General features: G+C 40.3%; 1 protein-coding gene across 1 annotated transcript in view; it reads left to right on the top strand.

The window, feature by feature from the left end:
- The window catches only part of LOC140466672 (uncharacterized), a 112,503-nt gene that overhangs the window by 20,448 nt on the left and 72,027 nt on the right, over positions 1–20,028 (top strand). Inside the window, exons 8-16 of the mRNA XM_072562121.1 lie at positions 37–217; positions 5,478–5,603; positions 8,751–8,871; positions 8,974–9,109; positions 9,207–9,299; positions 9,975–10,047; positions 10,138–10,275; positions 13,717–13,878; positions 18,811–18,905. Coding sequence (XP_072418222.1) covers positions 37–217; positions 5,478–5,603; positions 8,751–8,871; positions 8,974–9,109; positions 9,207–9,299; positions 9,975–10,047; positions 10,138–10,275; positions 13,717–13,878; positions 18,811–18,905 — 1,125 coding nt within the window. The remainder of the gene's footprint in view (positions 1–36; positions 218–5,477; positions 5,604–8,750; positions 8,872–8,973; positions 9,110–9,206; positions 9,300–9,974; positions 10,048–10,137; positions 10,276–13,716; positions 13,879–18,810; positions 18,906–20,028) is intronic.

The raw sequence follows: 20,028 nt of genomic DNA, 5'->3' as shown, positions 1-20,028 counted from the left end.
CTGCATTTTGTAATTTTGTCTATTTCTTTTTGTCAGAGGTGCCTAGAACCATTCTCATTCAAGTTTTCGGGTTACAAAGATTTTGCAATCTATGCTCAAATTTGTTCAAGAGATGTCTGCTCTTCAAAAAGTGACCAGGTCCACTGTGATACGTTAACAGAATTTGCACAACTAAGTGCAGTGACAGATCATGACTGGAGGAATAATATACAATGTGGTATGTTTTCCTGTATATTAATAAAAAACAACAGTTCAAGGTGAAAACTCAAATTAATTTCATTTTTAGATAGAACAGTGATATTAATGTAAAGGCAAAGTACTGCATATGTGGATATTTGAAATAAAATCATTAAATAAGGGAAATACTTAGTAAGTCAGGTATCTGTGGAGAGAAACAGAAATCAGCCACATTTAATTTTGCAGAATTGGTTGAGGGTTTCTGATTGTGAGCTTCAGTGAGCAATCTCACATTATTCTTCATATCTTGCCAAATTAGCTCTCCATTATGCCTCTATGCACTGTGCCTCTTTTTTGAGGAGGTGACGAGGGCAATTGATGATGGTAGAGCAGTGGACTTTTTTTGTCTAGATTTTAGTAAGGCTTTCGATAAGGTCCCTCATGGGAGGCTCTTCAAGAAGATTAAGATACATGGGATTCACAGTGACTTGGCCATTTGAAGTCAGAATTGATTTGCCCATAGAAGACAGAGGGTAATAGTGGAAGGATGTTTTTCTGCTGGAGATCTGTGATTAGTGATGTTCCATAGGGATGACTGCTGTTTGTGATTTACATAAATAACTTGGATGTAAATATAGATGGGTGGTTTGGTAAGCTTGCAGTCGACACAAAAGATCAGGGGAGTTGTGGATGGTGTTGAAAGTTGTCAAAGGCTACAGCAGAATAGAGATCAGTTGCAGATATGGGTGAAGAAATGGCAGATGGAGTTTAATTTGGACAAGTGTGAAAAGCATACGGTTACTGGCAAGACCCTTACCAGCATTGATGTACAGAGCCATCTTGGATCCTAGGCCATAGCTCCCTCTTAGTAGCCACACAAGTAGATAGGGTGGTAAGAAAGGCATGTGGCATGTTTGCCTTTGTTGGAAGGGGCATTAAGTACAAGTGTCAGGGAGTGATGTTGCAGCTTTATAAAAGTTCCATTAGATGAATTTAGAGCATTATATTCAATTCTGGTCACCACACTAAAGGAAGGATGCTGCCTGCATTTGAGGTTATGAGCTACAAGGAGAGTCTGGACAGACTAGGGTTGTCTTTTCTGGAGCAGTGGAGGTTGAGGGGAGACTTAAAGAAGGTTTTAAGATTGTGAGAGGTATAGATAGGGTTGACAGTCAGAATCTTTTTTCCCAGAGTTGAAATATCTAATACTAGAGGGCATGCATTTGTTGAGGGTGAAAGTACAAAGGAGACAAGAGAGGGTAATGCATTGTTGAGGATAGTGGTGAAGGCATTGGGGTGATTAAAGGGCTTTTAGAAAAGCAAATGAATAAGCAAGGAATGGAGGCTTATGGACCATGGACAGCAGAAGGGGTTAGTTTAATTTAGCATCATGTTTGGCAAAACATTTTGGGTTGAAGGGCTTGTTCCAGTGCTGTACTGTACTATGTTCTATGTTCTATATACCCTGCTGCATTATTCAGTACGCAGCAATGGCTGATATACTCACTCGTACCAGGGTATCCCAGGATAGCTGATGCCAGTGACATTTTTAAAGCGTAGCTGAGCACAACCTCGAGCAATGAGAACCAGGAGATGTCATTCACAGTGCATGAAGTAAGAGGGAAATAAACAAAATGCTTCTCAGAACACATAGGTGGCTTGGTTGACTCTTCATTGCAAATAAAAGTTCACACTAATTAATTCTCTGCATTTATACATCATTGTCTGTCTGATCAATAAGCATTGTAACTGCAACTACAAGAACCAAGGTTTACAGGTTACCAGTCCTTAGTATGCTCCCTCTTAAAATCTTGTTAAATGTACTTTGTCCTAAAGCCCACAGTGAAGAATAACATTATCTTATTGTACAAAGTGACTGCATCATATAATAGAAAGCCATTAAATTATTGACAATGTATGCTTTTATTTAGCAACAGAAATATTTGAGACGATGGCCTAGTGGCATTATTGCTGGACTGTTAATCCAGAGACCCAGGTAATGCTCTGGGGACCATGGGTTTAAAACCTGCATGGCAGATGGTGCAATTTGAATTCAACAAAAATCTAATCTAATCTTTAAAACTATTATCAATTGTTGAAAAAAACTGAGTTGTTTCACCAATGCCCTTTAGGGAAGGAAATGCCATCCTTACTTGGTCTGGTCTACAAGTGACTGCAGACCAACAGCAATATGTTTGATTCTTAACTGCCCTCTGGGCAATTAGGGACAACAATAAATGTTTGCCTAGCCAGCGATGCTCACTTCCAGTGAACAAATGTTAAGAAAACTAAGTTGAAACCAATCAAAGCAAAGCTGCATTTGCTTCTGGGACCATATAGGAATTGGGAGAAAGTGAGGACTGCAGATGCTGGAGTACCAGAGTTGAAAAATGTGGTGCTGGAAAAACACAGCAGGCCAGGCAGCATCCGAGGAGCAGGAGAATCAACATTTCGGGCATAAACCCTTCTTATAGGAATTGCTTGCCTTTCAAGTACCATCAAATTTACAGTCAATGAGTGCTCCCAGTTCATGTCGATTGGAACCCAGTGTCAATTAAGTCCTATTTGGTTTGTTGTATCTGATGCTGCTGTTCCCTTTACTTAGAGTCCTCATCATCTTTTTCTGAAGATTATTCCTGTTTTCTAAGCTCTTCAGCAGAGCACAGCATACTAAGAAAAAGTAGTATAATAGCATTCACTGTCTGGACTGTACTCGAAGCTCCCTGCAGACAGGTCCAAGCAGTGGAATAATATCATCAGCAGGACTATCATCTATTCCCTTGTTGAAGAATTGTATCTACCTAGCCTCAGCCAGTGGTTGTGTAAAAGGGCCTTCAGTCCTGGTTGCTGAGTGTAGCCCTTGTCTGTTTGCAACCATCCTTGTGACACACACAGCTCTTAGAATGAAGCAGGAGCCCGACTTATCAAGAATGTTTACCTCTTGACATCACAGGTGGCTTTCACATTGATGAAATAGAATAATTTTGTTGATGAACTCAGCTGCTTTGTGATATGGCCTTGTCAATGTGATGCATTTACAGTCATGTTGACAAAGCCTAATTCTGGGGCTGCATCATTTACCTCATCACGGGTGAATAAGATTTAGCAGTGTGATCTGGCACAAACTGCATCTGTAACAGCCTTGACAAAGTTGTGGGTTGAGGATTAGAAGGTTCCACACAACTGGATCCTTGGAAAGAGCTATTTGTATGACTGTTTCCTGTAGTTGTCCCCTTGATGGTCACAGGTAGAGGATGGCTACCATACCTTCAAATCACAGATACCACTCCAGCAGTTGGCAGAGTTCAATGACACAGCACCTCACTCATCTGAAAGAAGTGGCTTTCAGGATGATAGTCTCTGGACCTCCTGTACCTCCCGCCACTTCAGGAGGGGACAGTCAACTGCAAATTCTGAAATGTCTTGACTGGCAGCTCCTAGTCCTGGGCTTGCTAACACATCTGATCCTCATCCATTTACTGCATCTTCATAGCACTGTGTCCACTGTAATGATAATCACTGTTGTGACTGGATACATGGTAACAGTTTCCATGAACCTGTGTGAGGAAATATCAGAAACAGGATAGGTCCTTAGTTATGCAAGCAGTCAGCACTTCTATCACTGACAAATAACAATTCAGCATTATCCTTTGCACAGTGGAACATCGAGGTCTCCAACAAGGAAGGATCATTGATTGCCTCTGTATGGACCTCAGACACAGATTCCTTATTCACTGAATGTAGCATAAGCCATGTGTACAAATAAGCTACTATAAGTGCTGTATGATACTTAATGCGTTGTCCCCTAATGTTCCTACCCCCAATATCTTAGTAATTACCTATAGTTCAAGGTGAGGTGAAGTTAGCTCTGTGTCAGTCTGAAGTCACTGAAATCCTGGATTTTCTTGGTGAATAGTAGCCCATAGGTAACACTTCTAAGGTCACCTGTGATAACCTCTGCTTCACAGAGATGACTATTTTCGATCTGCAAAGATTGTTTGCACCCAGGTCTGTAAACCATGCAGTTAGATACTCTATGTGTTTCAGTTGCAGGGAACAGTGATAAACCAGTACTGTGCAAGTGGCTGATTAATGCAATTGCCTCTTGAAAGGCCTCGTATCATTCACAAGTAGAGCCCACATCCTTAAAAAATACTTTCTCTCTCTTGACTCTGTATGTGGTTACAACTAGTTCCCATTTCCATTGTAAGTTTACTATTTGTATGAGTACGGAAAGCAACATAGTTTTCACCTAATAGGGTGAGTCACAGATACAGCCTCATTGTCAAGCGCTGCCCCATCCCCTGCATCCCCACCTCCCAAACTCCCAAGTTCCTTGCACTTCCTATAAATCCCATTATTATTGAGCTTCTACATGTTCCCATGTAATTCTCTGAATTATGACATCATCTCATGAATGTTCACCTTTACAATCCCTTTTGATCATGAGTAGCTCAACTTTACTCCAAGCTTTAATCCTACAGTGCCACACTTTTTGACTCTGTCTCTCCAGCATCTGCAGTCCTCACTTTCTCCTACAGCTTAGTCATGCCAACCATTGGGGTCCACTGTCCCATGTTGAAAAAGGTTGTCACTGTTGATGACCCCTCATCCCTCTATAACTTATGGTATGTACACATTGCCAACATCTGTCGATGAGGTATTGGGACAGTCACTGTCCATGGAACATGCCCTGATATGTAAGTGAATGTTGTCCAGGTTGGATGGCTAGACACATAAATTTCATGCTCAAGTGCCTATGTACTCACTCTGACCTTCATGTTGGGAAATTGTCACCATCTAGTTTCTAGGAGAAAGTGAGGATTGCAGATGCTGGAGATCAGAGCTGAAAGATGTGTTGCTGGAAAAGCGCAGCAGGTCAGGCAGCATCCAAAGAGCAGGAGAATCGACGTTTTGGGCATAAGCCTTCTTCAGGAATGAAGAAGGGCTTATGCCCAAAACGTCGATTCTCCTGCTTCTTGGATATTGCCTGACCTGCTGTGCTTTTCCAGCAACACATTTTTCACCATCTAGTTTCTCTCCAGTATGAAAGAAAATATGAAACTGCATAACAATAAGGCTAGGTTATGTATTCACAGCATGATAATGTAAGCAAATAGGCCTCTTACTACTGACTTGTTGCAGAATTGGATTATCTTTTCTAGCTGTTGAGAATCTTATTACTGATAATTTTGCTGCAGGTCTTCAATGTGAAATGTTAACTCTGCTTCCTTCCAATGATATTTAGACATCATTACTCACTAACATTGAATGTGAAATGCATGCCTTCTCTTTTCCAGATCTACCCTTTTGTCCTGAGAACCGGATTTACAGGGATTGTGGTGCAGAGGTTATTCCAACATGTACTAATCAAAAGCCTCAACAGAAAAAAGATGCTTGTGTAAGCACTTGTGAATGCCCACCAGGTAACAATATTTTTCAAAACGGAGACTGATTAATGTATATAGTATTGTATGGGTTATGCCAGCCTCCTGTGGCATTGTATAAGTACTGTAGTTGAGATGCATTTGAATTTTTTGAACACCAAGGTACTGATTTGAGGCAGTAGATATATGATGTGCCAGCTGAGGGAAAGGAGAGCAAGAATAGAATGCTAGAGGAATAAAGGAAAAGAGCCTGTGACAATTAGTTTTTAAGACAACATGGAACCAATAAGGTAAGAGATTCTACAGTTGGAAAATGAAGTTAGAGAGGGAATTGATGTAAAAGTCGAAAGGCATTGAGGTAGTGCTACCCAATCAGGGGCAAAAGGAGTCATTGTGGATAGGTATGAGTGAGGAGACTGTGGGCTAACATCTTGATCATTGGAGGTAGGCTGTGGTGCCTAAAGTCTTAAAAGTGTAGGGGAGGGTTTGAGACAAAACTTTTATCTATTAGGGTGTGACCAATGTTGTATTGATGCTGTACATTGGGTTGCAAAGTGATGATGCTAAAACCTTGCTTAGAATGGTGGTTAGATTCAGGATCAAAACTTCACAAAGATTAAGTATAAAGTACATGTTTGCTGTAGGATTGAAGTGGGGATCTAAGGGTGCTTGAGAACTAAACAGTTAAACCCTGGATTTATTCATATGAAGCTTACTTCCCTTCTTCATATTTTTATTAATAAATAGTTTAAAATGCAAATGCATGCAGTAATTGCCTCTTGTACGTCAGTAGTCTATCTGCTGTGCCATTTTGTGAATTATTTGAAATGCTCATTTAAGTCATTTAGTGATCGAAGAGGATGTCCAATGACATTATTAGATCAACACATTCAAATTTAGGAGTGGCATTTTACAGGAAAATGAAACTCTAATACAACATTGTTCTGTCAATCAGAGCAACGGATTTGAAATGTTTGTCTATTCTAGCAAGGAATCATATAATCACAGAATGAATACACCACAGGAGAAGACCACTTGGCCTGTCATGTCCATGCTGGTTCTCTGGAAGACCAATTTAAATAATGTCTATTCCTTCCTTTTCTCCGAAAGCCTGCAATTATTTTTCTTTTCAGAGGCTAAATCCATTCCCATTATATTTTCCTGTGTGTCTTAGGAAAGATCTATTCCTGCATTTGTATTGTATCTTTGCTCAGAGATATTCAGTTTGATAAACATTCAATTGCATCATTGCAAATCAATTCATTTGTGAGCTATCATACTGCTTGTAAATGTTACCATTCTAGGAATGAAATGCATATGGTTGCACCAAACTTAAAAACAGGATTGCTGTCCCTAACCATAACTCCAACTAGACCCCATCTTCAAGAACATCTTCACCTCCCCACCCCTTTCTGCCTTCTGCAAGGACCATTGTCTTTGCCAATACTTGGTACACGCCATCCTCCCCACCAAGCCCCCCACCCCCGAACTCTCTGGTACCTTCCTCTGTAAAATCTACCAGCATACCACCCCCTCACCACCATCCAGAGCCACAAACCGTCCTCCTAGGTGAGACAGAGGTTCACCTGCCTCTCTTCCAACCTAGTTTACTGCATCCTGATGTGGTCATCTCTACATAGGGGAGACCAAACGTAAACTAAGGGCATATTTTGCCGAGCATCTCAGTCAGGCCAGTAATGGCAAGCCTGATCTCCCAGTTACTGACCACTCAATTCCCCTTTCCATACCTTCTCCGACATGTCCATCCTTGGCTTCCTCCATTGCTGCAGTGAATCAGATTGCAAATTAGAGGAACAACACCTCAGCTTCCACCTGGGCAGACTACTATCCTGAAGATTCAGCATTGAGCTCTTCAATTTCAAATAACCTTCCCACCCATCCCCTGACTCCCTTTCCAGCCCCACCTCCTCTCCTCCATCCCTCCAACCGACGTTTCCTTCCAGTTACCAACCGGATTCATTCCTCCCATCGACTTGCCTGGTAATACCCACCACCTGTATTCATCTGTCACCACTTCACCACTCTGTCCCTCTCCCCACCCATACCCCTCCCCTCCTTTCTTTATCTTTAGCTGCCTCTACCCCCACATCTAATCCTGAAGAAGAGTTACGCACAAAATATCGTCTTCTCCACCTCCTGATGAGACTGGGCTTGTTGTGTTCTTCCAGCCTCCTGCTTGTCCCCAACCATTACAGCAATGTTTGTCTTGATAGTCAATTGCCCACCTTTAAAATTGCAGAGTCAATTGTCTTGATAGTCAATTGCAGAGCTGATTGCCCAACTTTAAAATTTTCACAAAAGCTTTCTAACCATTAATGATTTAAATGTTACCTGAGGCATGGTTTTCATATCATGGATATTTTACTCATGCCAAAAAATCTGAAATTAAAAAGAAATAATCAGACCATCTGACCAATTGAGAGGGAAAGGCACACAGGTACACAGACACACTTACATTGTTGGTGTGCCTTGTGAGCCAGAGCCTGGAGCGGCAGGAGAGTGAGTCCTGGATGGAGGCCAATGTATGGACGTATTGTGGCCTCATGTTTTAAAGCCAGTTGGCATGGACTCATGTTGGATAAGGGCGAGAACCTGAGTACTGATAGACACCTTTTATAGTCATTCTGGACTTCTAAACACTGTATCACCATTGCTAATCGTTTTTTTAACTATTTCAATTGTGTGCAACACTTAAAGTGTCTGTACCTAGGTGTCCTGTACCTAAGATCGTACCGGGAGGTGACTTTAGAAATATTTCATTGCACTTACTTGAGTGCATATGGTAATAAAGGCTATTCTATTCTATTCTATTCTGGTCTATTCTATTCTGTTCTACGTGAAATCTCAAGAAAACAGCTCATCGCCATGTGTTCATGGGCAGTTACAGATGAGCAATAAATGTGACCTTTTGCTAATTTAGGAAAAGTTTTGAGGAAATTCCTCTCTGTGTCACTAAATCAATGGCTTATTACCCTCCCAGCCAATTACCAAATTACATTCTATAACTATCTTTTGCCAAGTTAATTTGAAAACGTGAGTCTTGACACAGCACCAAAACTCCAGTTCTAGATAAGAGCCTGCATCACCAAGGCTTCTGGCATTACAATTTAAAATTAAAACTACATTAATTGATATTCAGGGCATCTATACCTTTTTCAATTTCAGGCACAGTTCTTGATGATATAAGAGGCACCAACAAATGCATCAAGAGCTCAAGTTGTCCGTGCATATACAGTGGTATGACTTATGATAGTGGAGACAGAAGGAACACTTCCTGTCAGACATGGTAATGGTTACTAATTTAGCTCGTACAGAATTTAGCTCATATGTGTACATTCATCAATTGTCAAAGATTTCACTGCTATCAATTATTTCCTTCCTTATTTAGTGTCTGCAATGGTGGACTTTGGGAATGCTCTCATCGTAGCTGTCCCAGCAGATGTAAAGTACAAGGAACATACATCACAACATTTGATAAAAAAACTTATAATTTGAGAGGCAATTGCGCATACTATGCAGTTGTGGTATGTGAGCTACTTTGTTATATTTGTGGTAGGAAAAAACTGCAATGCCTTATCTTGTTTGGATGGGTTTTAAAGTTCTTGTTTTTAAATACCACAGGGAAATGACTGGAAAGTAACTATTGAGATGCAAATGTGTCAAAAAGCAGTTGGAGAGATATGTGTAAGACGTGTTTCATATTACCAGCTTGAGGTAAGCATAGGTGATTATTTTTAGTGTCATGTTCTATTTACTGTGATTGATGTTTTATTTTAAAATATCTGATACAGAACATTAATGTCAGTGTTTATCATGTAATGTGAAGATGGGGAAAGGATGTAAAAATGGTATTATTTGGTTATGATTTTCTGGAAGGGAATCTAAAGTCCAGACAACCTTTTAATGAAAGGTTCATTTCAATTTTACAATGGTACACGTGTGCTGTTTTTGCCAGAGGACAGTTTCGCCTCTCATCTTGGTAGGCAGATTTGTGGCCACATATACATGTACTTGAACAGGAGAATTGGTCAGTTGATAATCTTACGTTTTCAAAGATCATTCTTGCTTGTAATTATAACTATCCTTTCTATCAATATTATGTGTAAGGAAAAACTGTCAAATTAAACTTATTATTCACTTGCTTGTTCTATTCTTCAATTTTAACTGTTTTTAATCATGTTTGGTAGGGGCAGGTGGAATTCCAACACCTAAAAGGCATCTGTTGGAAGTGTTTAGAGGGATATGGGCCAAATGCTGGTAAATGGGACTAGGTCAGTTTAGGATATCTGATTGGTGATGATGAGTTGGACCAAAGAGTCTGTTTCCATGCTGTATAATTCTTTGACTCTATTTAAATGATCCTACTAAACTTAATCGTTTTTGTTATAGGTCAATTATGAATTCAACAATAATGGCGACGTTTACTCTCATGGAGATGAAATTAAACTTCCTCTAAACCATGGTAAACTAAAAATTGAAGAAAATCAAACATTTAAATATGACAGTAAAATTGTTCAGTCTTAAGTTAAACTACAGTTATGTCATTTCACAGGTGGAATAATCATATTTAAGAAGTCAACAAAATTCATTCAATTTTCAACATCATTTGGGCTAAAAATGCAAGTGCAGACATCTCCTATCATGCATTTATACATTTCACTGCAGGAAAACCACAAAAACACAGTAAAAGGTATGACTAGCTAATTATTTCTTGACTACCAGGAGTGAAGGTAAAGCAGAATACCCAATTGCAGAGCCTTTGTGAGCAGCCACTTGGATTTAGGATGCAAATTGTGAAGACAATCACCTCCCAAACACACGAAGTGTTCACATTGATGAAGCTGTCAAATTTCCTAACCTGACTGATGGCATATAATGTTTATTTATTAACCCATTTTCTAATCAACCAATTCACACTTAAAATTCAGACATCAATGAGTTTCACCGCCTTGTTATAACAATTAAAGTGGAAATCTGCTCCTTTGGAATAGATAAGCTTTCCACTAAATTTCTCGCCTTGGCAAAAGCTGGAACTGTGTAAGTTTGAGACAGATTTATATCTGACAACAGATATTCTTGACTTAACTTGAATTCAAATTCGCTAACATCATTAACTATAATTCAGCCCCAAACATCTGGGGAAAATCAGTAAATCATATGCAAGAAATATATGTTATCAAGAAATTACTCAAAGTCACACTCTATTCAGGACATATATAGTCTAGATATCTTTGCTGTTGTTAATGTTATTGACAGGGATGAGTAGGAGTAAACTCACTCAGGAAAGGACACAGGTAACACTGTTCAGAATGAGCTGAAGTGGACATAGAGTGAAATTATCAGGTCTGAAGATTACAATGGCATGGAGACAGTTTTTAAAATGAATTGTGTTCCCGTGTCCAGGGAATATTCCAAAATTTCCTGGACATGGGAAAAGTTCCGATATATTGGAAAAATGCTAATATTCAAAAAGGGAAGGAGGCAAAATGTAGGAAATTAAAAACCACATAATGTAACATCTTTGATGGGAAAGTGTTAGAATCAATTGCCAAGAAAGCAATATCAGGACATTTGGAAAGTCAAAACATTAACTATCATAGTCAGCATGGTTTTATGAAAGGCAAATCATGTTTGACTAATTTGCTAGAGTTCTTCAAAGATGTAACAAGTAAAGTGGATAATGGGGATCCTGTAAGCATAATATATTTGGACGTCCGGAAAGCATTTGATAGGCTGCTGTACAAAAGATTAATTCACAAGTTTCATATGGGACTGAGGCTAATTTATTAGCTTGGACAGATGACTGGTTGATGGACAGAAGGCAGAGAGTTGGGATAAATGAGTTTTTTTCTGGATGGCAAGACACAATAGTCCTTGGATCACAACTATTTACAATCTACATTAACGACTTGGATACAGGGATAGAAGGCTATATAGTTGAGAATGTGTTGCTGGGAAAGACAATAGGTTAGGCAGCATCCAAGGAGCAGGAGAATTGATGTTTCGAGCATAAGTCCTTTATCAGGAATGATGAAGGCCTATGCCCCAAAACATTGATTCTCCTGCTCCGCAGATGCTGCCTGACCTGCTGTGCTTTCCCAGCAACACTGTCTCAACTCTGATCTCCAACATCTGCAATCCTTACTTTCTCATAGAAGGCTCTATCGTCAAATTTGTGGATGACACAAAAATAGGTAGGATGGTAAATTGCAATGAGGAAATAAGAACCTTACAATTGGATATAGATAGGTTAGGAGTGTCACCAAAATGTGACAGATGGAGTTTAACGTAGGTAAGTGCGAGGTCATACATAGGAAGGTGACTTATTATCTAAGGTGTTCCTGTCAGAGGGATCTTGGTGTCCTAGTTCATGTGTTACAAAAAACTAGCATGCAGGTACAGCAGATAATAAAAAAAAACAAATGGAATATTGGCATTTATAGCTAAAGGAATAGAATGTAAAGGCAAGGAAGTACTGTTGCAACTGTACAAGACATGGTGGGATCGCACCAAGAGTATTGTGCACAGGTTTGGTCTCCTTATTTGAGGAAAGACGTAGTGCCATTGGAGGCAGTTTAGAGGAGATTCATTAGATTAATCCCAGAGATGAGGGGTTTATTGTCTGAAGAGAGCTTGAACAGCTTAGGCCTATACTCTCTGGAATTTAGAAGAATGAGGGAAGATCAAATTGAGGTATCCAAGATGAAAAAAGGTCTAGATAAAATCAATGTGAAGTGGATGCTTCTTCTCATGGGGAATTCTAGGACAATAGTTCATAGTCTTAGGGTAAGGAGTAGCAAATTTAAAACAGAGTTAAGGATAACCTAGTGTGGAATTCATTACCCCAAAGTATGTTGGATGCTGGAATAGTGAGTAAATTTAAGAAAGAGTTAGACAAATTTTTAATTGGTAATGGGTTGAAGGGTTATGGGGAGAAAGCAAAAAAATGGGGGTGAGGCACATAGCCTATGAAGTGCTTATGCCTGAAAAGTCAATTCTCCTGCTCCTCGGATGCTGCCTGACCTGCTATGCTTTTCCAGCAACACACTCTTAACTCTCATCTCCAGCATTTGCAGTCTTCACTTTCGTCTGAGGCACATATCAGCCATGAATGAATGGCAGAACAGACTCAAGGGGCCGAAAGGCCTAATTCTGCTTGTGTATCTTATGAACTCATGAAGTGAATTCATGAGTTGAAGTAGAAGTGAACTAAGAGGTGTAGACAGATGGGTTGGACAATCAGCTGTGCCAAAAATGATCTTGAGACTACGAACAACTGATATGATAGTTAGGATCAGGTACGTAAATTAGTCAAGGACCTGTGACTAGCTCCAAAAGATGGGATTCTGACCTGGATTTTGGACATGCAGCCAGACAACACAAAAGCAACAGGGAGTTAGTGAAGAAGTAAAATTGGACAGACATTTGTAAGCTAACCACATGTCATTGGGTGGTATCACAAAGGGACAACATGTAGATAGGCAACAATATAGAGGTCAGAAATAACTCATAAGACCATAAGAGTTTGGAGCAGAATAGACAATTTAGCCCACTGAGACTGTTCCACCATTCAATCATGGCTAATATTGAATCAGATGCTGATGATGATCAATCTCTAATTGAAGAGGTAACCAACCAAGAAAGAGCTGATACAGGCATTTGGAAGAGGATTGTGAAGTGAAACCTGCCAAAGTTGCAAAGAGGTTGAAAAAGACAAGAGATTAAATCCACTACAGTTAAAGTCACAACACATCTGTTTTGATATGATGTTTTTGAAACCTAATTCAAACCTGATTAGGAGAAAGATGGGCATGAGTTTGGGAGATGACAATGGTTCATGCCCTTTGAAGAAGAAAAGGAATTTGGAAATACAATGGTGGTTTCAGAAAAGGGCAAATAATAGAAATTAAATTATGAAAATTGTCTGTCAGGTCATAACCGGATGTTTTGATATGAGCAGTTAGAAAATATTAAAACAGTGCAAAACAATGCTTAATGTCAGATGTTGCTTTAACTAAATCTGTTTAGAGAAACTGAACTTGGACTAGATGATATGATTCAGTTAATAACTCTGTTCAACCAAATCAGATCATGCTATTTTTTGAGTTTTTTTCAATTATTTATTTTTCAGGCTTATGTGGCAACTTCAATGACAATGCAGGTGATGACTTCTTGTCTGCACAAGGTATGGAAGAAGAATTAGTTGCCAATTTTGCACGTTCATGGAGCATTTCTGAGGAAACTTGTAACTCTCCAGATTCAGAAGAACCTACTTGCGTTAGTTCAGAAAAAGGTAATATTCTTTGTTTCAGACTAGACTTTCATCAGACAACACTCAGTAAATATCTTGTGTCAAGGACAATTAAACTAACTGTTGTTATATTGATTTCTATCACTCCATGTTTATTTGATCTATAGGATTTAGTTCTAACAAGCACTTTCCACTGAGGCAGAATCAGTGTAGATTTCTCTTATTCTTCAAATTGATCCCAATAGAAATTAAGTTGAATCTGATCTTTAATGTTACTTAACAATTTTTATGATTTCCCATCACCCATCTCAGTTATCTTGAGGCTGTTCATGGTTTGTCATATTGTTACATGGCACTTGGAAAAGTGCATTGATTTCAAGCCCCACAACTTCCAGAGGTGCCACAAATGTTAATGCTTTAATCAAAACATGCAAAGTCCCCCATTTACCAATATGATGGAATTATTGACCAAATTTCTGTACATAACAAGAAAGAGTATTGATTTTAAATAAATACTAGCTAAAGGCACATCAAAACCAGGAATTAATAACTTCATATAACTCTATTAGTTGAAATTCTAACCCAATTTTAAAACCCTACATGCACATATAGACAGACACAGATAAAACAAAAGAAAACATCGATGGTAAGAATCATTTAGAATCACCATAGAATCCCTACAGTATGGAAACAGGCCCTTTGGCCCAACAAATCAACACTGACTCTCTGAAGAGTAACCCAGCCAGACCAATTCCCCTACATTTACCCCTCACTAATGCACCTAACCTACGCATCCCTGAACACTATGAACCATTTGGCAAGGCCAATTTACCTAAATTGCACATCTTTGAATTGTGGGAGGAAATTGGAACACCTGGAGGAAATCTACGCAGACACAGGGAAAATGCGCAAACTCCACAGACAGTCTCCCACGGCTGGAATCATACCCAGGTCCCTGGTGCTGTGAGGCAGCAGTGCTAACCACTGAACCACCAAGCCAGATAGAGGGAAAATAAGCACTGGAAATATAGTTCAATAACACCAGTCCACAAGCTTTGTTGAGATGTTTGTCTTTCTTCCTAAGATCTTCACTTCTGATTTCCTTTTTCAAGTTCTTTCTGTTCTTTGCCATGAACACAGGGGATTTACATATTTATTGTTGAATTTCACTGATTGGAAACAACAGCTTATAGCAAATGGTAGAAGACAATTATTGGCCATCTTCAGGCTTACGTTAATTTGTTATAGAAATATAAACACAGGCTGTGCTTCTTCAATTTTGGAGACATTCTTCAATTTTGCCTAGAACTGAGCATATGATTATGTCATATTGATTGCCTCAAACTTCCAGACAAGTCACAGCTGCTTAAACTATTAAACAGTTTGTTTCGGCACAATCCCACTCTCCACCCATTCTCAATCCATGCCATCTTCTCTCTCCTCCCCACTATTTACAAAGTAACAGTGTAAATGCAACACACAATGTGTTCCAGCAACCTGTTCTCAAAAGTTCAATAGTTCCTTAAAATAACTTAGTTTTTTTTCCAGTTTTGGTCTACAATTATAAATAAATAAAAATAACAAGATGACAGCTTTAGACACACCTCCCCTTGTCCCAATGACACCAATGCAGTCCTCAGTAGGAATTGCCCTGTATAAGTTATCTGGAAGAATTATCAGACAAACTAATATATACTAGACAGATAATAGTGTATAAGGATGTTTTGTGTCCCTTGATTGGAATGAAAGGAAACCGGACCAATTGCTTCTGACACCACAAACATAAGTTAGTGTCTGATTAATGTTTTCTCAGAAGCACAATACTTTTCAGGATGTCATAGTGGCAGAAATCTTTGCTTGTTTTTTGGAGAATCTGTTCAGCTCTGCTATGAGCCAAAGAAGGCTTATCCAGTAACACAAATTAGTTTTAATCTGACATTTGATATACTTGTGACCTACTGATATTATGCAGCAGACCAGCATTGACAATGAGGTAAAAACAATAACTGCAGATGCTGGAAACCAAATTTTGGATTAGTGGTGCTGGAAGAGCACAGCAGTTCAGGCAGCATCCAACGAGCAGCGAAATCGACGTTTCGGGCAAAAGCCCTTCATCAGGAATAAAGACAGTGAGCCTGAAGCGTGGAGAGATAAGGTAGAGGAGGGTGGGGGTGGGGAGAGAGTAGCATAGAGTACAATGGGTGAGTGGAGGAGGAGATGAAGGTGATAGGTCAAGGAGGAGAGGGTGGAGTGGATAGGTGGAAAAGGAGATAGGCAGGTCGGACAAGTCCGGACAAGTCAAGGGGACAGTTACTGAGCTGGAAGTTTGAAACTAGGATGAGGTGGGGGAAGGGGAAATGAGGAAGCTGTTGAAGTCCACATTGATGCCCTGGGGTTGAAGTGTTCCGAGGTGGAAGATGAGGCGTTCTTCCTCCAGGCGTCTGGTGGTGAGGGAGCGGCGGTGAAGGAGGCCCAGGACCTCCATGTCCTCGGCAGAGTGGGAGGGGGAGTTGAAATGTTTGGCCACAGGGCAGTTTGGTTGATTGGTGCGGGTGTCTTGGAGATGTTCCCTAAAGCGCTCTGCTAGGAGGCGCCCAGTCTCCCCAATGTAGAGGAGACCACATCGGGAGCAATGGATACAATAAATGATATTAGTGGATGTGCAGGTAAAACTTTGATGGATGTGGAAGGCTCCTTTAGGGCCTTGGATAGAGGTGAGGGAGGAGGTGTGGGCACAGGTTTTACAGTTCCTGCGGTGGCAGGGGAAAGTGCCAGAATGGGAGGGTGGGTAGTAGGAGTGTGTGGACCTGACCAGGTAGTCACGGAGGGAACGGTCTTTGCAGAAGGCGGAAAGGGGTGGGGAGGGAAATATATCCCTGGTGGTGGAATCTTTTTGGAGGTGGCGGAAATGTCGGCGGATGATTTGGTTTATGTGAAGGTTTGTAGAGTGGAAGGTGAGCACCAGGGGCGTACTATCCTTGTTAGGTTGGAGGGGCGGGGTCTGAGGGCGGAGGTGCGGGATGTGGATGAGATGCGTTGGAGGGCATCTTTAACCACGTGCGAAGGGAAATTGTGGTCTCTAAAGAAGGAGGCCATCTGGTGTGTTCTGTGGTGGAACTGGTCCTCCTGGGAGCAGATACGGCAGAGCAGGAGGAATTGGGAATATGGGATGGCATTTTTGCAAGAGATAGGGTGGGAAGAGGTGTAATCCAGGTTGCTGTGGGAGTCGGTGGGTTTGTAAAAAATGTCAGTGTCAAGTCGGTCATCACTAATGGAGATGGAGAGGTCCAGGATGGGGAGGGAGGTGTCAGAGATGGTCCAGGTAAATTTAAGGCCAGGGTGGAATGTGTTGGTGAAGTTGATGAATTGCTCAACCTCCTCGCAGGAGCACGAGGTGGCACCAATGCAGTCATCAATGTAGCGGAGGAAGAGGTGGGGAGTGGTGCCGGTGTAATTACGGAAGATCAATTGCTCTACGTAGCCAACAAAGAGACAGGCATAGCTGGGGCCCATACGTGTGCCCATGGCTACCCCTTTGGTCTGGAGGAATTGGGAGGATTCAAAGGAGAAATTGTTAAGGGTGAGGACCAGTTCAGCCAAACGAATGAGAATGTCGGTGGAAGGGTACTGTTGGGAACATCTGGAGAGGAAAAAACGGAGGGCTTGGAGGCCCTGGTCATGGCGGATGGAGGTGTAGAGGGATTGGATATCCATGGTGAAGATGAGGCGTTGGGGGCCGGGGAAACGGAAGTCTTGGAGGAGGTGGAGGGCGTGGGTGGTGTCTCGAACGTATGTGGGGAGTTTCTGGACTAGGGAGGATAGGACAGTGTCGAGGTAGGTAGAGATGAGTTCAGTGGGGCAGGAGCATGCTGAGACAATGGGTTGGCCAGGATGGTCAGGCTTGTGGATCTTGGGAAGGAGGTAGAACCGGGCAGTGCGGGGTTCCCGGACCACTGTCCCCTTGGCTTGTCCGGACTTGTCCGACCTGCCTAGCTCCTTTTCCACCTATCCACTCCACCCTCCCCTCCCTGACCTATCACCTTCATCCCCTCCCCCACTCATCCATTGTACTCTATGCTACTCTCTCTCCACCCCCACCCTCCTCTAGCTTATCTCTCCATGCTTCAGGCTCACTTGCCTTTATTCCTGATGAAGGGCTTTTGCCCGAAATGCCAATTTCACTGCTTGTTGGATGCTGCCTGAACTGCTGTGCTCTTCCAGCACCACTAATCCAGCATTGACAATGATATAACCTCCTCATAATCATCTAATGCATGACAATGTCCATGTCATTCTCACCCTCTGGACGTGTTTGCAATTGTGTCTGAAGCTGTGCATAATTATGATAACAATGCATTCTAAATCCTGAAAACAATCAATTTGGAAAACATGTAGAGTGAAGTAAAATGGCTCAAAATGCTTGACCGAATTACTTTATGTCAGACTTAGCTAATTTCACAACAATCGGAAACTTGATAAATATCCAAGGCTTCATTGTACTGTAGTAAATGAAGGTGTCCAAGGAGCATAAATGATAAACCTTCAAATGATAATGCTTCAGGCAGCAGATGTACCACTTTAAATGTACTGTATAGGTGAAGAGGGGTGCCTAGGGCTTCTCTTTTAATGTGCTTAATAACATGACAGTTTTTGCACAGCAAACATTCAAAGATATTTGCCCAACAGTTGTGCACTGAAACTAGATGACTGAATTATTTAATTGTGTTTGACATTTAAATTTATATTGTATCATTCTGAACTGAAACTGGTTTTTCACAAAATACATATGTTAAAGCAGCACACTCTTAAATCTGCCACGACTGTTCCTTTGGCTAAAGTTGAACTTCTTAAATGGTATTGATTGATACTTGATTTGTTTTCACTATTTCTGTATTATTCATTTGCTAAAATTATCTAAATTCAATGCAATCCATTGTAGAATATAAGTAATCACATCTATGTATTGTGCTCTAGATAATTATGCTAAAGAACATTGTGCTAAGCTGAAAGACGATAAAGGGGCTTTTGCCCCTTGCCACCATGTAGTGGATTACAGCACATATTATAAGGTAAGTGGGAAACTTCTTCAAGCATACACAAATCTTTAAGAATCAATGTGAAATGAAGCTGCATAATCTATAATTAACATCATTAATCTGACAATTTGGTGATAAACCAGTTGCAGTAAATTATGTAAAGATGTGAAAAAAGGACAAATATCCCTTCTACATTAAGTTAGTAATTGATCTATTGTAAGAATACTCCTCGATCATTCAGTAATGCAAATGTTCAAAATTCTTCTTGGGATGATTATCAAGATTTGGGTTGATAAAATATTTGATTAGTAAAGGATGATACATAATACAACTCAATGAGCCTGTTATTTAATAAAGTAAGACATATAAAGATAGAGAACAACATATTACTCTGGGCATCTCCTTTTTGATGCAGTAAACATCATGTCAAAACACTATCTCAAGGACTCATGTTACTTATATTGGGGAAGAATAAAGGATAAGTAACTTACTTACTTAAAAGCTGAAGGCATTGTTATACAATTTTTACCCTCTGATAAAGTTGCATTTGTTGTAAAATTCCTAATAATGAAAGAAATTTAAAATAAATCTGTCAATTTTTAAAATGAATCCATTGCAAATTAATTAGGCCTGGAAATGTCACATGCTAATCCATTACAAGAAGTATTGTTTGAGAAGAATGAAAGTCACGAGAAAGTCTAGACAATAACAGTTACAGAATGAAATAATCAACTGCTAGGTCTTTCATGTACCAATTTCTTTGAAGCATTAGCCTTCTTTTAAGATAAGTTGGCTCAATGACATAAATCCAGATTACCATTTTAATTCAGAACTCATTTGAGTCTCCACTATGTTACACTATTTTTGTTGGTCCCTGAGTAACAGGAATGCTTACAAAACATAGCCTGGTCTGCTACTGTCCTGGCACTCCAAACCCCATAAACATGACAGCTCACCCAAGTCATCGCAGCCTGATCCAGAACTTTAATTTGACAAGTTACATGAAGCTGCCTGTTTGATGCCCAAGAGTTGTGCTGGACATTTTGCTGAGGCCAAGACTTCACAATCAAGAGAGTTTCTTTGCCTGCAGCATAAGAAGAAAATTAGCGAACTTTGTCATTCAGTTGCCCAGGAATCGCATCCAAATATAATTAAA

This window comes from Chiloscyllium punctatum, chromosome 44 (assembly GCF_047496795.1).
Source record: "Chiloscyllium punctatum isolate Juve2018m chromosome 44, sChiPun1.3, whole genome shotgun sequence".
Lineage (NCBI taxonomy): Eukaryota > Metazoa > Chordata > Chondrichthyes > Orectolobiformes > Hemiscylliidae > Chiloscyllium > Chiloscyllium punctatum.
Note: the sequence above shows the minus strand (reverse complement) of the source record. Positions and strands in the feature narration are given on the sequence as shown.